Source organism: Rissa tridactyla, chromosome Z, assembly GCF_028500815.1.
Source record: "Rissa tridactyla isolate bRisTri1 chromosome Z, bRisTri1.patW.cur.20221130, whole genome shotgun sequence".
Classification (NCBI taxonomy): domain Eukaryota; kingdom Metazoa; phylum Chordata; class Aves; order Charadriiformes; family Laridae; genus Rissa; species Rissa tridactyla.
Window position 1 is genome coordinate 85,230,226 of NC_071497.1, and position 11,993 is coordinate 85,242,218.

At 47.3% G+C, this 11,993-nt stretch overlaps 1 protein-coding gene across 2 annotated transcripts; it reads left to right on the forward strand.

Annotated features, from left to right (window-relative positions):
• Positions 1–18: 18 nt before the first annotated feature.
• On the forward strand, positions 19–5,940 carry LOC128902604 (zinc phosphodiesterase ELAC protein 1-like). 2 transcript variants are annotated; one of them, XM_054185892.1, is made up of 6 exons: positions 19–497; positions 628–690; positions 794–850; positions 1,535–1,713; positions 3,101–3,568; positions 4,184–5,940. In XM_054185892.1, exons 4-6 carry the CDS (start codon positions 1,557–1,559, stop codon positions 4,645–4,647), a joined length of 1,089 nt encoding a protein of 362 aa, XP_054041867.1. In that variant the 5' UTR covers positions 19–497; positions 628–690; positions 794–850; positions 1,535–1,556; the 3' UTR covers positions 4,648–5,940. The 2 variants fall into 2 exon arrangements, with proteins under 2 accessions (XP_054041867.1, XP_054041866.1); XM_054185891.1 differs by having other exon boundaries at positions 628–850; positions 4,184–5,939.
• The last annotated feature ends 6,053 nt before the right edge of the window (positions 5,941–11,993 follow it).

Below are 11,993 nucleotides of genomic sequence, written 5' to 3' on the forward strand. Positions count from 1 at the left end.
TAGTTATAGCGGGGTCCCCTCAGGCCGGCCTGGCCCCGGGCCCTCCGCAGGCCCCGGCCCCGCCGTCGCCGCGGCTCTTCCCGGCCCGTGAGGGCGCTGAGGCGGCGGGGACCGGGCCGGGCTCCGCCTGCCGCCGCCTGGGGGAGGGAACCCGGGCCGGGCCTGGGCCTTATTTTCTGACCAAACCCCGGAGCCGCCTCCCTTCCCCGCGGCCCAGCGGCCTCGGCTCCTCCCGGCCCCGCCGCGGGCCCTTCCCCGCAAGCCCTCCCGGGGAGCGGCGGGCGGAGGCGGCGGGGCAAGGCCCGGCGCGGCCCGTGAGGTGCCGCGGGAGGGGCGAGGCCTGGCCTGGCCCCGCGTCCCGGCCCCGGGACGCAAACCCGGGGAGTTACTGCGAGACCAGTCATCCGGGAAGGTGCTAATCTGCTTTTACGCTGAGGAAAAGGAAGCCAAATGTTTATTTCTGCTTTTTTAGGGGGTGCGATGATGGCATTTATCAGGTAATTACGTGTTGCACCTTGGTGTGCTCGGGAGGGCACCAGGGAGGAGGGCTGCTCTCCTTCGGAGAGCTGCGGCACCTCCTCTGAAAGCAACTAAACCTGAAAAATCGGTAATTCTTTTGCTTGAAAGGTATCTGAAGCTGTTGAGGCACCCGGAGGCTGAAATGAGGTGGAAATAACGTCTGAAAAGGAGGTAGGAACAAGGTGTGGGAAGACTGAGGCTGGAGAAGGCACAGCCCGAGACGGCGTCGGAGTTGTGTGGTTGGACGTTTTGCTCCTAACGCAGCTTTCCCAAGGTCGTCCTGCTCCTGCCGGCCAGCCGGGCTCCGCGTCCGGATACGTGAACGACGAGGGTATGGCAGCTCATCCCATAGATCCTCCTGCTGCAGGAGTGTCCCGTGATCTGTCACGCAGCCTTCAGGCCACGTAAACGTCTGGTAGTGGTTAATTTTTCACTTAACACCGACGAGAGGTAAAACACGGATGGCTTTCAAGGGTGCCGTTGCAAAGGCGAAACACGTCAGGTCGCTCCAGCCTCTCGCGGTCCCTGAAGTTGTTTTGAGGGGAGCGAATCTTCCCGCTCTGCGGCACTGGGCTGCCCACCCTGACGTCCAGTAACGGCGTTTGAGCGTCAGCAGGGGCTGTCCGGGGTTAGTCATTCTGAAAAGGCTGTTAGAGGAAAGCACGTGCAGGAAAATTCAAAGTTTAAATAAAGTGAAGAAGAAAGAACTAATAGTGGGTTTAAAGATTAGAGCATTTCCAGCTGGATAGGGCAATTTTTTTAGGTGACGAACAAAGGTCTTATGTTTGGGCTGTGTGTTTGCAACCTTCCGTTGACATAAAAAAGAAATGTGCTGCTTGCAAATATTATGTTGTCTGAAAGTCACGTCCTACTTCGGGGAGGTTTTATTTTTATTTTTTAAGGCAAGGGGAATTTGATCCTCACAAAGTACATAGTATGCCGTGAGGGAAAGCGAAAACGTTTCTTTCCCAGCATAAATACGTATGTTCAGCAGCTCCAAATCTCTTTTTTTCAGGTGGCATACCGACGTATTCAAAATGTCGATGGACATAACTTTCCTTGGCACAGGCTCAGCCTATCCCTCGCCAACAAGAGGAGCGTCGGCGTTAGTGCTTCGCCGGGAAGGAGAGTGCTGGCTCTTCGACTGTGGAGAGGGAACTCAAACACAATTCATGAAGAGCCATCTCAGAGCAGGTTTGTGCTGTTGGGAGGTATTGTGATGAGGGGAGGGGAAAAGTTTCATGAGATCTAAACAAAATACTTTGTCCTCGTGCTGACGGTATTTGAATACATGCTAAACATGCCTGAGCATCTGAAGGTGCCGCGTATGGGTGGCAGTTGCTGAACCTGCCGTGCAGTAATCCTCGATTGCCCTTTGGTAAAGAATTGTGTTCGGGAACCAAACTCTCCTGAATTAATTTCTTGGGCTTTGTAATTTCAAACGTGGACCACAGAGCAGCTTTAAACTGGCAAGAGTTTGTATTCGTCTGAAGGCAGCTCTAGACAACACCTCCTGCCAGTCTTCTGTCAATAAATATTATGCTTTTGTTTTCAAGTAAAGTTGCGTGTATTCGTGGTGACTTTTACGTTTTGGCAAATAAAGTAGAAACCAGAGTTACCATCGGTCGCTGTGCTTTTACAGTCTACAGTGGCAAGAGCAGACTTTGGACTTCCAAGTTTTGACGATGGAATTATCAGTTATAAACAGAAAACCATCCTCCTGCCCCTCCACAATCTGAAGCTATCAGACCAAGTGACTAGACTAGTTTTTACTAAATTGTTCTTCAATCAAAACAAAGGGATTCTGCCCTTCCTATCGCCCGCTCCGAACAGATGCTGGAGAAAATGCCTTAGCACGAGGAAGCAGGAACTCAGCTAGCAGAGGAGACTTGAGGCAGCCTGATCAAAGTACACGTGTTTGTAAGGAGAGAAAATTCTGGACTATTTTAATCTAGCAAGGGCAGGGCCCGGTGCCGGGGAGCTGAAGTGAGACAAACTCGGATGTGAAACAAAGCCCAAATCTTTAAGTGCAATATTTCATCTGTTCAAAACAAACCAGTCAGGAACCACGGGGTTCTTGCTTTTTAAAAAACTTCAAAATCAAAACTGGATGCTTTTTTTTTTTAATTGTGATCACGTCATGTGCTAGACTCAAAACTAGAAACGACACAAATTCCACTTTTATGTTTCTCATTAGTCTACAGGTTCCACGTAATTTATGAAAGCACAACCACTTTCCGGCACTTCTTTGCCTTTTAGTATGACAGATGTCACCAGTCAGTTCTGTTCCGTGCTTGTAGCACGTTTTGCTTAGAAGCATCTAAAACTTTTGTCTGAGCATTTTTTTCTTGACAAATCAAGCCAAAATAAACCTTGTGTGGACACTTATTGCTACCGTGGAAAAACAATTACTTTATGGCTTGGGATTTATTGCTTAAACGCTAGTTTTATTTTAATTTCCCTCCTTCCTTCCTTATTTCCTACTTCTTGCCAAAAAGCGATTATTTCTGAGTTGTTACGGTGTTGATTTATTTTCTTGTCCTTTCCTGGTTTGTTTTTCTTTTCCTGTTCTAATCGCTAGGCAGAATTACCAAGATTTTCATAACTCATCTTCACGGTGACCACTTTTTTGGACTTCCTGGCCTGCTGTGTACAATTAGCCTCCAAAGCAGCCCCGACCCAAACAAACCGCCTGTTGATATTTATGGACCAGTAGGACTGCGAAACTTCATCTGGAGGAGCATGGAGCTCTCCCACTCGCAACTTCTCTTTCCCTACACCGTTCATGAACTGGTACCTACGCGGGACCAGTGCCCCGCAGAAGAATTTAAGGAGTTTTCTTACTTGGACAGAGGTGAGGTGTCTCCCCAGGGAGCACAAGGGAGAATCCTCCACCTGGATCCCGTGGAAAACTCCTACTTGCTGGTTGAGGATGAGCAGCTGGTTCTGAAAGCGTTTCGCCTATTTCACCGCATTCCTTCCTTTGGCTTCGTGGTGGAAGAAAAGCCCCGGACCGGTAAACTCAACGTACAGAAGCTGAAAGACCTCGGTAACTACTTTGACTTATGTTTTCCTCTTTTTAATTTTTTTAAAGCCTAAATGCGTGTGTTCGAGCCGAGCAGTGACTCCGATTTTCAGCAAACGTAACAAAATGGGGTTCACAGGCAATTGAAATCTTTTCGTGACCTAGGGGTTCTAGCAAATTGGAGCTGCTGTATCTCTCCGTAATCCATTTTAATTCAATTTTCCACTTTCTATTGAAGACATTTTAATACTTCATGCCAGTGCAGCGCTCCGAATTGGTGTGTAACACTAACGCCAATTAATATTGCAGGCCGTTCTCATACTGGGAAGAGCAAACAAGTTCAGATGTTAAAGTTTAAAAAGCGCAACGTGGCATTCAGGGAAACATATGGCCGGTGTATTTGCATGATTTTATTGACTTTAATCTGAAGAATATCGCTTTTCTTCAAACAGACTTCCTGCTAACGTTACAAGCTCTTTATTTCTAATAAGTATGTGAAATATCAATTGCTGTTTGTATTGAGGTTGTATTTTTTCAGTGAGACGGCTGTATGTATAGTGTATCTCTTCTTAAGTGCTTTTTTTTTTAAACCTGACGCTCATGGTAATGCTTACGGACTCTTTTGCCTTTATGTACCAGGAGTTCAACCCGGTCCTTTATATGGGAAGCTGAAGAATGGAATGGCAATCGTTCTAGAAAATGGAGTAACAATTTCTCCGTCAGACGTCTTAGAAGACCCTATTCCTGGAAGAAAAATTTGCATTTTGGGGGATTGTTCAGGGGTGGTTGGAGATGCGGCCGTGAAGCTTTGCCGTGAAGCAGATGTACTGATACATGAAGCCACCTTGGATGATACCCAAGAGGAAAAGGCCAGAGAGCATGGTCACAGCACTCCAAAAATGGCATCGGATTTTGCAAAACTGTGTAAAGTTAAGAAACTGGTTTTGACCCACTTCAGTCAGCGGTATAAACCAGCTGCGCAGCGAGGGGAGGGAGACGCGGACGTCACCGAGCTGAAGAGACAGGCAGAGGCGGCGTTAGATGGTCAAGAAGTAACACTAGCTGAGGATTTTATGACAATAGAAATTCCAATGAAAAAGTAAAAATTGTAGTGTTAGCAAGCTCTGTATGGAGACGTAAAGGACGGGGGCGTTGGCTGGTGCTTAAAAATAATGGTAGCGTTTCCGGTATCCAAATTCATTCTCTTCTGTGGATGCAGAGAACCATTGCAAACTGGAGAGAGTGCCAGGTACAGCTTTGTGAAGCAAGAAAAAAGGATAATCGAACACCTGGAACTTGGAATAAATTCGTAAGTGATGGTTTCAGACACCTAAACTCCCCAGAAACCGAATGCGTCGGCTGACGCAAGCCTTCACAGCCCGGGGTTTTCCCTTGGACCACAGATTCCTGGAGCAGAGCACTGGATCATTGGTCTTAATAGAGCCCTCGGAAAGGTTTGCGTTCTGCACCAGAATTTAAGATCTCTTGCCTGTTACAAGCCTTTGAAAAACAGTATTTTGTAACTGTTATCCCATTGCTGTGTAAGGGGACCATTCCACTGAAACGAATAAAGTATTTATTAAAGCAAGTGTTTGTAACTGGGGGTGTTGGCTCTGCTCAGGTGGAGGAGCTCTTATAATTCTCCCTTTGCATACGAAGTTTTCTCATAAATAAACAATAGTTGAGGCTTCCTGTCAGAAGTGAATCGCTCTGAACAATTTGATTCACTTAAAGCTCCGAAGCCTGACCTATTCCCCGCATCAGTAAAGTTTGGGAAGTATACTCTGGAAGTCTTCAGGCAGGTGACAAGCAGTCTTTCCTGAAGTGTTCCTCCAAGTGCATTTTCAAAGACAAATTATCCTGATAAAAGCATATTTCTATAAATACTCCTACGGGAGGAATTTCACTTGTTTCTGCGACGTCTTTATTCTTTCAATTAAGGGAGGTGTAGGCCAGCTTTATCTCCTTTTCTTGCCGCCTCAAAACAAACCAGAAGTTGGAATTTCCCAAATTTCCGCTCAGTTTTCTGGTCAGAAGTAAAATCGGTGTTTCTGAAAGATCTACCCTAAATATCTTTTCCCAGCATGGATTCCCGAAAGCTGAAACACTTTGTAGCTTTCTAATGAACACCGGAAACTCTCAGGTTTAAGAACAGCTGCGAGAGATCGTGCTTGTATTTTTGTTGAGTGGATGGTAATACAGATGGAAAATGAATTTATTTCAATATACCATTTCCCTCCCTGCTTTAAATGTAGAAGAACAGAGCTCCAAAAAAAGGAAAACCCTCCTGCTTTTTAAAAATCTTGTAAATGCTGGCTCAAAGGTGGTTTGCGCACGGTGGTAAACCTCTCCCAGCCCAAGCTGGGGACAGGAGGATGTTAAATCCTGCGGATAATTTTTCTGTACACTTCACATTTTCTTTGCTAAGGGCGTACTTGGCTGTAATTAAGCAACGGTCTTCGAAGAAAAAGAAAAAGAGTGTGTTTTCCTGGTGTTTGGCTGAACAGACGGAATTGAATCGGATGTCTTATCCCCAGCCTTCTGTCTTACCTGCGGTTACAGTAACTGAATCGCACCAATATTAATATTTTGTGCCTCAAGTAAGCATCAAGTGTAGAAGAAGTCTGATTTCTTCCCCCCCCCCCAAAAAAAAAATACTGAGAAGAGTTGCAAACTGTAAAAACATGACTTCTGGAGCAGAAACTCACCGATTTCCAGGAGTTCTCTCTTAAAAATGGTGTAAAGCGGGCAGAGGCTACAGATCGTGCCGGGGCACGTTCTTTCCTCCCATAAATTGTTTTTTCTTTTGTAAGATAGAAATTAACGGCAGGCGCCGTTACCGTGATACCCCACTCTGCTTTATGCAGTCAAAAGCTGGGCAGACTCCAGCTCTTCTAGAACAACTTCCTTCGTTGTCCTGACCTGCTCTGCTCCCACGCGGGAACAACCCCCAATTCCTATTTTTAAGCCATTCGCGAAGTTTAGGGAACAGCTTCAAGGCTGGAAATAAGAACAAGGGACAATCCAAAAGCTTATGCACCCTGAAATGTGTGCACCCGCCGCTGCGGCTCGTGCCGGATCGTGCTGTTCCAGAACTGGGTTACCCCTCCCAGCAGTACATATATTTTTGCATTCGCGTGGTTAATTAATTGCTGTGAATTCAGGAATCACTTCGGTTCCCATTCAAACGACGGAGGGTGTGGGCGAGATGAATCGCTGGGGGTTTTGTTGCGCGGAGTTGAGGTGTTTGTGCATTTTTTTGGGGTGGCAGTTTATTCGGCATGGATCATCCAGGGAGGAAATGCTCGTTTCATCGCAGCGAAGGAGACCTGCAAGCTGCCTGGTCTGTAGTGAACGCCGGATTAACTACATGGATGTCGTTTTTTTTAAGTTATTTCTTTTTGGTATGTTGGTGAATGAGGGTACGGTTAGCGCTGGAGTTACGTGACGTTCCTATGTTTCCAATTTAATATATTTCAGTATTTATAATCGAGTTAGAGTTGTCTCCTTGTGACAGACCCGTGTGGTTTTGTTTCCCATGGTCCACTCTTCTCCCGAAGTCTGGATACGAAATTACTTCATAAATCTGACTGCTGGTGAGACTTGAATTAAATTAATGGGAACATGTGCGCCAGTGAGGACAGAAAAATTTGGACCATAAATTGTCTGTTTTCTCAATGAGTTTATCTTTCCATTAACCATTCGTTAATTACCAGAGAACAGAATTCCTTCGCGTTGAAACAGATTTGCCTGAGAGTATTCCGTCTGACAGCAGGTAAGGGACTCCAGTCTGGTCCCGGAGGGACCGGGAGGGTGTTTTAACAAGGTCTGGGTATGTAAATGAAGATTTTTATTTTATTTTTTTTTAGCTTTGAATAACTTATTTTAAAAATTCTTCTGCTTTCCTGGAGGAGTTCCTCTAAGTTTGGTTCCTTTTTTAGCTGGTACCGGCGGAGGGACTTGATAAACTGCGAAAGAAGCTTTTGATGTTACAGGAAAGAAGAGGAGGGAGGAAAGAAGAGGCGAAGAGCTTTGTGGCAGCGGAGATGTTCCTGCGTTCTACGTGTCCCGCGAACCGCGCGGATGAATGCGGACCAAAAAGGAGCGAGGGGGAATCTTCCTTCTGCTGAGATCCACGTGAGCTTGCAAAAAAGATGGACAAATAAGTTCCCCACGTGCCCTGAGCGTGGCACAGTCTGTGTCGAGGACGGAGAGCTCGAGATGGAGTCTGGGCTCGAAATCCAGCTGGGAAAAGGGATCCTGGATGCTGGAGGGGGTTCAGCCTTTGGAGAGGGGCTGTTTGCGAGGGCATGTAGCGCTAGGACAAGGGGCAATCGTTTAAACTAGAGCAGGGCAGGTTTAGATTAGACATTAGGAAGAAGTTCTTTCCAATGAGGGTGGTGAGACGCTGGCCCAGGTTGCCCAGAGAGGTGGTGGAGGCCCCATCCCTGGAGACATTCAAGGCCAGGCTTGCTGAGGCTCTGAGCAACCTGATCTAGCTGAAGATGTCCCTGATCACTGCAGGGGGGTTGGACTAGATGGCCTTTAAAGGTCCCTTCCCACCCGAACCATTCGATGATCCTACTCTATGATACACCTCTCCCCGTGGCCCACGGTGGGACGCTTCATCTGGTTATGAAACACAGTCTTCATTTGGGAGCGTTTTTATACATATATTTTTTTAAACAGACTTTTAAAATAATTTGCTCTTACTGAATTATGTTCGTTTATAAGGAAAAGGGTATTAATTATTTACCTCGGATGGCTTCATTCTAGAAATCTAATTTCTGGCGAGGTGGTAGGACCGATCCAGGTCTCACTGAAATCGGTGGTTTGGCACATAGTCACTACAACAACTTAATGCATTTTTTATTAAGAATAAAAACGTATTGATTGGGATCTTGAGGTAGAACAAGCTACAGAAATTTGATGAAAGTAACATTTTAGGCAGGGGGGGAGGGAGGCAGGGATGGATTCTAAACCACAACATGTTAAATTGATCCTGCTCGTACCAGCATTTGATATTTGAAAAATGTTTGAGTTCAAAGGAGTTTAGGTGGTTTGGACACGGTACCCACCCCCAGCCTTTCAGAACTACCTTAATGGTCTGCAAAGGTCCTTCCCAGGACTAAGTGTTGCTGGAGCTGCTTGGGTTTGGATAAAGATGAGTCAGCAGCTCAGCGTCTTCCCTGGTGAAGCACCTGCCTGATGGTCACCCCGGTCCCTTACAGCTCCAGAGCAGTCACAGAATCGCAGAATGATTTGGGTTGGAAAGGACCTTAAAGACCATCCCATTCCACCCCCTGCCCTGGGCAGGGACACCTCCCGCCAGCCCAGGTTGCTCCAAGCCCTGGCCAACCTGGCCTTGAACCCCTCCAGGGATGCTTGTGGACACCATGCCGAGCTTGGGGCACTGGAGACTGAGGGTGGCACCAGCTCAACAGCTTGTGCACCCCCAAATTCCACATTTCACCGTCCAGTTGAGCAGGACACCGTGACAACTGCTTTATGAACCTCGAAACAGACGTGTGTGTAAACACAAGAGAGTTACCGCGACGCAAACTGTACTTTTAAGATACCTAATGCAGATCCTTTCGGATTTAATACGTATTGTAGGAGTTAATGAATCACACTACCCCGTAACCCAGCTACAGAGTCCTCGCTGAGGATTTCCTTGTCAAATTTGCAGCTTGCTCCCACCTGCTTGTGAAATACGGTGGTAAATTGCACCCGATTTCCCAACACTTTCCACTCTTATAACCAAAATTTGGGGTTTTCAGCTGCCTGGTGAAAAGATGCTTAAAACGCAGCATTAGTAACAGCATCCCGAGGGGATGTGGTTCATGGTATGCCTTGAAAGCCAACTAGGGCCCACGGAAGGAGATTTAACATATTATGTTTAGACTTATTTTTTGCCATTATACAACCAATGGGAAATAAAAAAATTACACGGCTTCGTGCTCAGCATTAATATTTTGCATCTTTCATCCCCATATTTGAGCAAATCGTCTGCCGGGTTCTGCAAGGGCGAGGAGGGAGAGACCGTGCTTACAAATGGTGAATTATTTAATGATTTTTTTTATATATATATATATATTTTTTTTTTAAATGATACACCTTGGAGAGGGAGGGGAAGCGCTGGGCCGTACCTTGCCGGCGCAGAGGCAGCCTGGATTCTGCTGCCGTCCATGAGCCCTGCACGGGACGGGCTCCCCGCGGAACCGGAGGTCTCGGCTCCAATCCCGTAACGCTTCAAAAACTCTAGAAATGGGTAATTTGCAACGCACTCAGCAAATCCTGGTGCGGAGAGGCTTCAATTACATCTAAACCCAGGAAAAGAGGACAAATATAGCAGCTTTTCACATCGCTTTTCATCACTAAGATCTTCTTAAGGATGTGGAAGTGACTGTAAATGACTTAAATCATGTGAGCAGGAAATTTTGGTATGGCAAGATAGCAATTTTTAAAAATTTCCATCGTTCTTACTTCTTATCAGAGCAGCTGCGCTAGCACACCAGCACCTTGCCAAACACCTCACTTATTTAGCGAAAATATATTGTGACGGGCAGCGGATATGGGATTTCGTGCGCCTTTTCCCTTCTGTTTTGTCTTCTAACGGTGGCCAAACATCACAAAGGTAGAAAGGTGTAACTTTCTAATTTAAAAAAAAAACAAACCAAACCAAACCCCAATCTTTTCTTTTTCAGCTGAATTCCTTGGGAGAGTTTGCTTTTTGCTGGATGAGGAATGGGAAAAGCGGCTGCACTTGCGGGGCTGTGAGGTTGTTGGGGTTGTTTGCAGGGCTTTGCATTTATGAGGGTTGTATTTCCCGTGCGATGCATTTCTGGGGGTTGCATTTCCCAGACCGTGTATTTATGGGGGTTGCACTTGTGGGGCTGTGCATTTGTTGGGGTGGCAGTTGCAGGGATTTGCGCTTACGGGGCTTGTATTTCCCCAGCCCTATGTTTATTGGGGTTGTATTTGTAGCCCTGTGCATTTGTTGGGCATGCATTTGCAAGGCTTTCAACTTCTGGGGGTTACGTTTTTGGGGTTTTGCACCTGTGGGGGTTGCATTTGTGGGGCTGTGGATTTATGGGGGTGCATTTGTGTGCCTGTGCATTTCTTGGGGTTGCGGTTACGGGGCCTTGCACTTTTGGAGATTGCACTTGTGGGGCTGTGAGTTTGTTGGGGATGCATTTGCAGGGGTTTCGTCTTCTGGGGGCTGCATTTCTGGGGTTTTGCACTTGTGGGGGTTGCATTTGTTGGGGTTGTGTTTGCAGGGCTTTGCACTTAGGGGGGGGGTGTATTTCCCGGGCCATATATTTATGGGGGTTGCATTTGTGGCCATGTGCATTTGTTGGGGTTGCATTTGCAGGGGTTTGCGCTCCGGGGCGTTGATTTCCAAGACCGTATATTTATGGGGGTTGTATTTCCCAGACCATGTATCTATGGGGGTTGCATTTGCGGGGCTGTGAGTTTGTTGGGGTTGCATTTGTGGGACGTTCACCTTCTTGGGGGTTGCATTTTTGGGGTTTTGCACTTGGGGGGGGGGTTGTATTTCTGAGGCTGTGCATCTGTTGGGGATGTGTTTGCAGGGCTTTGCGCTTTTATGGGGGGGTTGTATTTCATGGGTAATGTATTTATGGGGGCTGTATTTCCCCGACCATGTATTTTTGGGGGTTGCATTTGTGGCCCTGTGCATTTGTTGGGGTTGCATTTGTGGAGCTTTGCATTTGCGGGGCTATGAGTTTGTTGGGGTTGCATTTGCAGGGGTTTCACCTTCTGGGGGTTGCATTTTTGGGGTTTTGCACTTGTGGGGGTTGTACTTTTGCGGCTGTGCATTTGTTAGGGTTGTATTTGCAGGGCTTTGCACTTGCGGGGATTGTATTTGCCAGGCGATATATTTATGGGGGTTACAGTTGCGGGGCTGTGCGCTTATGGGGGTGGTATTTGTGGTCCTGTGAGTTTGTTGGGGATGTTATTTGCAGGACTTTCAAGTTCTGGGGGTTGCTTTTGTGGGATTTTGGGCTTGTGGGGGTTAGGTTTGCAGGGCTTTGCATTGATGGGGGTTGCCTTTCTGGCCCATACATTTGAGAGGGTTGCAGTTGCAGGGCCGTGCACTTGTGGGGGTTGCGTTTGTGGGGTTTTACGCTTACAGGGGTTGCATTTACGGGGCTGTGCATTTGCCGGGCTTGTATTTGAGGGGTTTCACCTTCCGGGGGCTGCTTTTGTGGGGTTTCACGCTTATGGGGCTTGTATTTATGGGGCTGTGCATTGACGGGAGTGGCATTTCCGGGTTTTTGCACTTACAGGGGTCGGTTTGTGGACCTGTGCCTTCCCTGGGGTGGCATTTTAGGGGCCGTGTTTGCAGTCCCTGCAGCGCTGCCCGCCCTGCCCCTCCCAGCGCGCCGCCGCCGGCGGACGCCAACCACACAAATAAACCCGGAAC

Coding starts and splice junctions, on each gene's coding strand:
- LOC128902604 (XM_054185892.1), top strand. CDS start 1,557: ATGTCGATGGACATAACTTTCCTTGGCACAGGCTCAGCCTATCCCTCG. Junction 1,714..3,100: donor GAAGAGCCATCTCAGAGCAG/GTTTGTGCTGTT, acceptor TCTAATCGCTAG/GCAGAATTACCAAGATTTTC. Junction 3,569..4,183: donor ACAGAAGCTGAAAGACCTCG/GTAACTACTTTG, acceptor TTTATGTACCAG/GAGTTCAACCCGGTCCTTTA.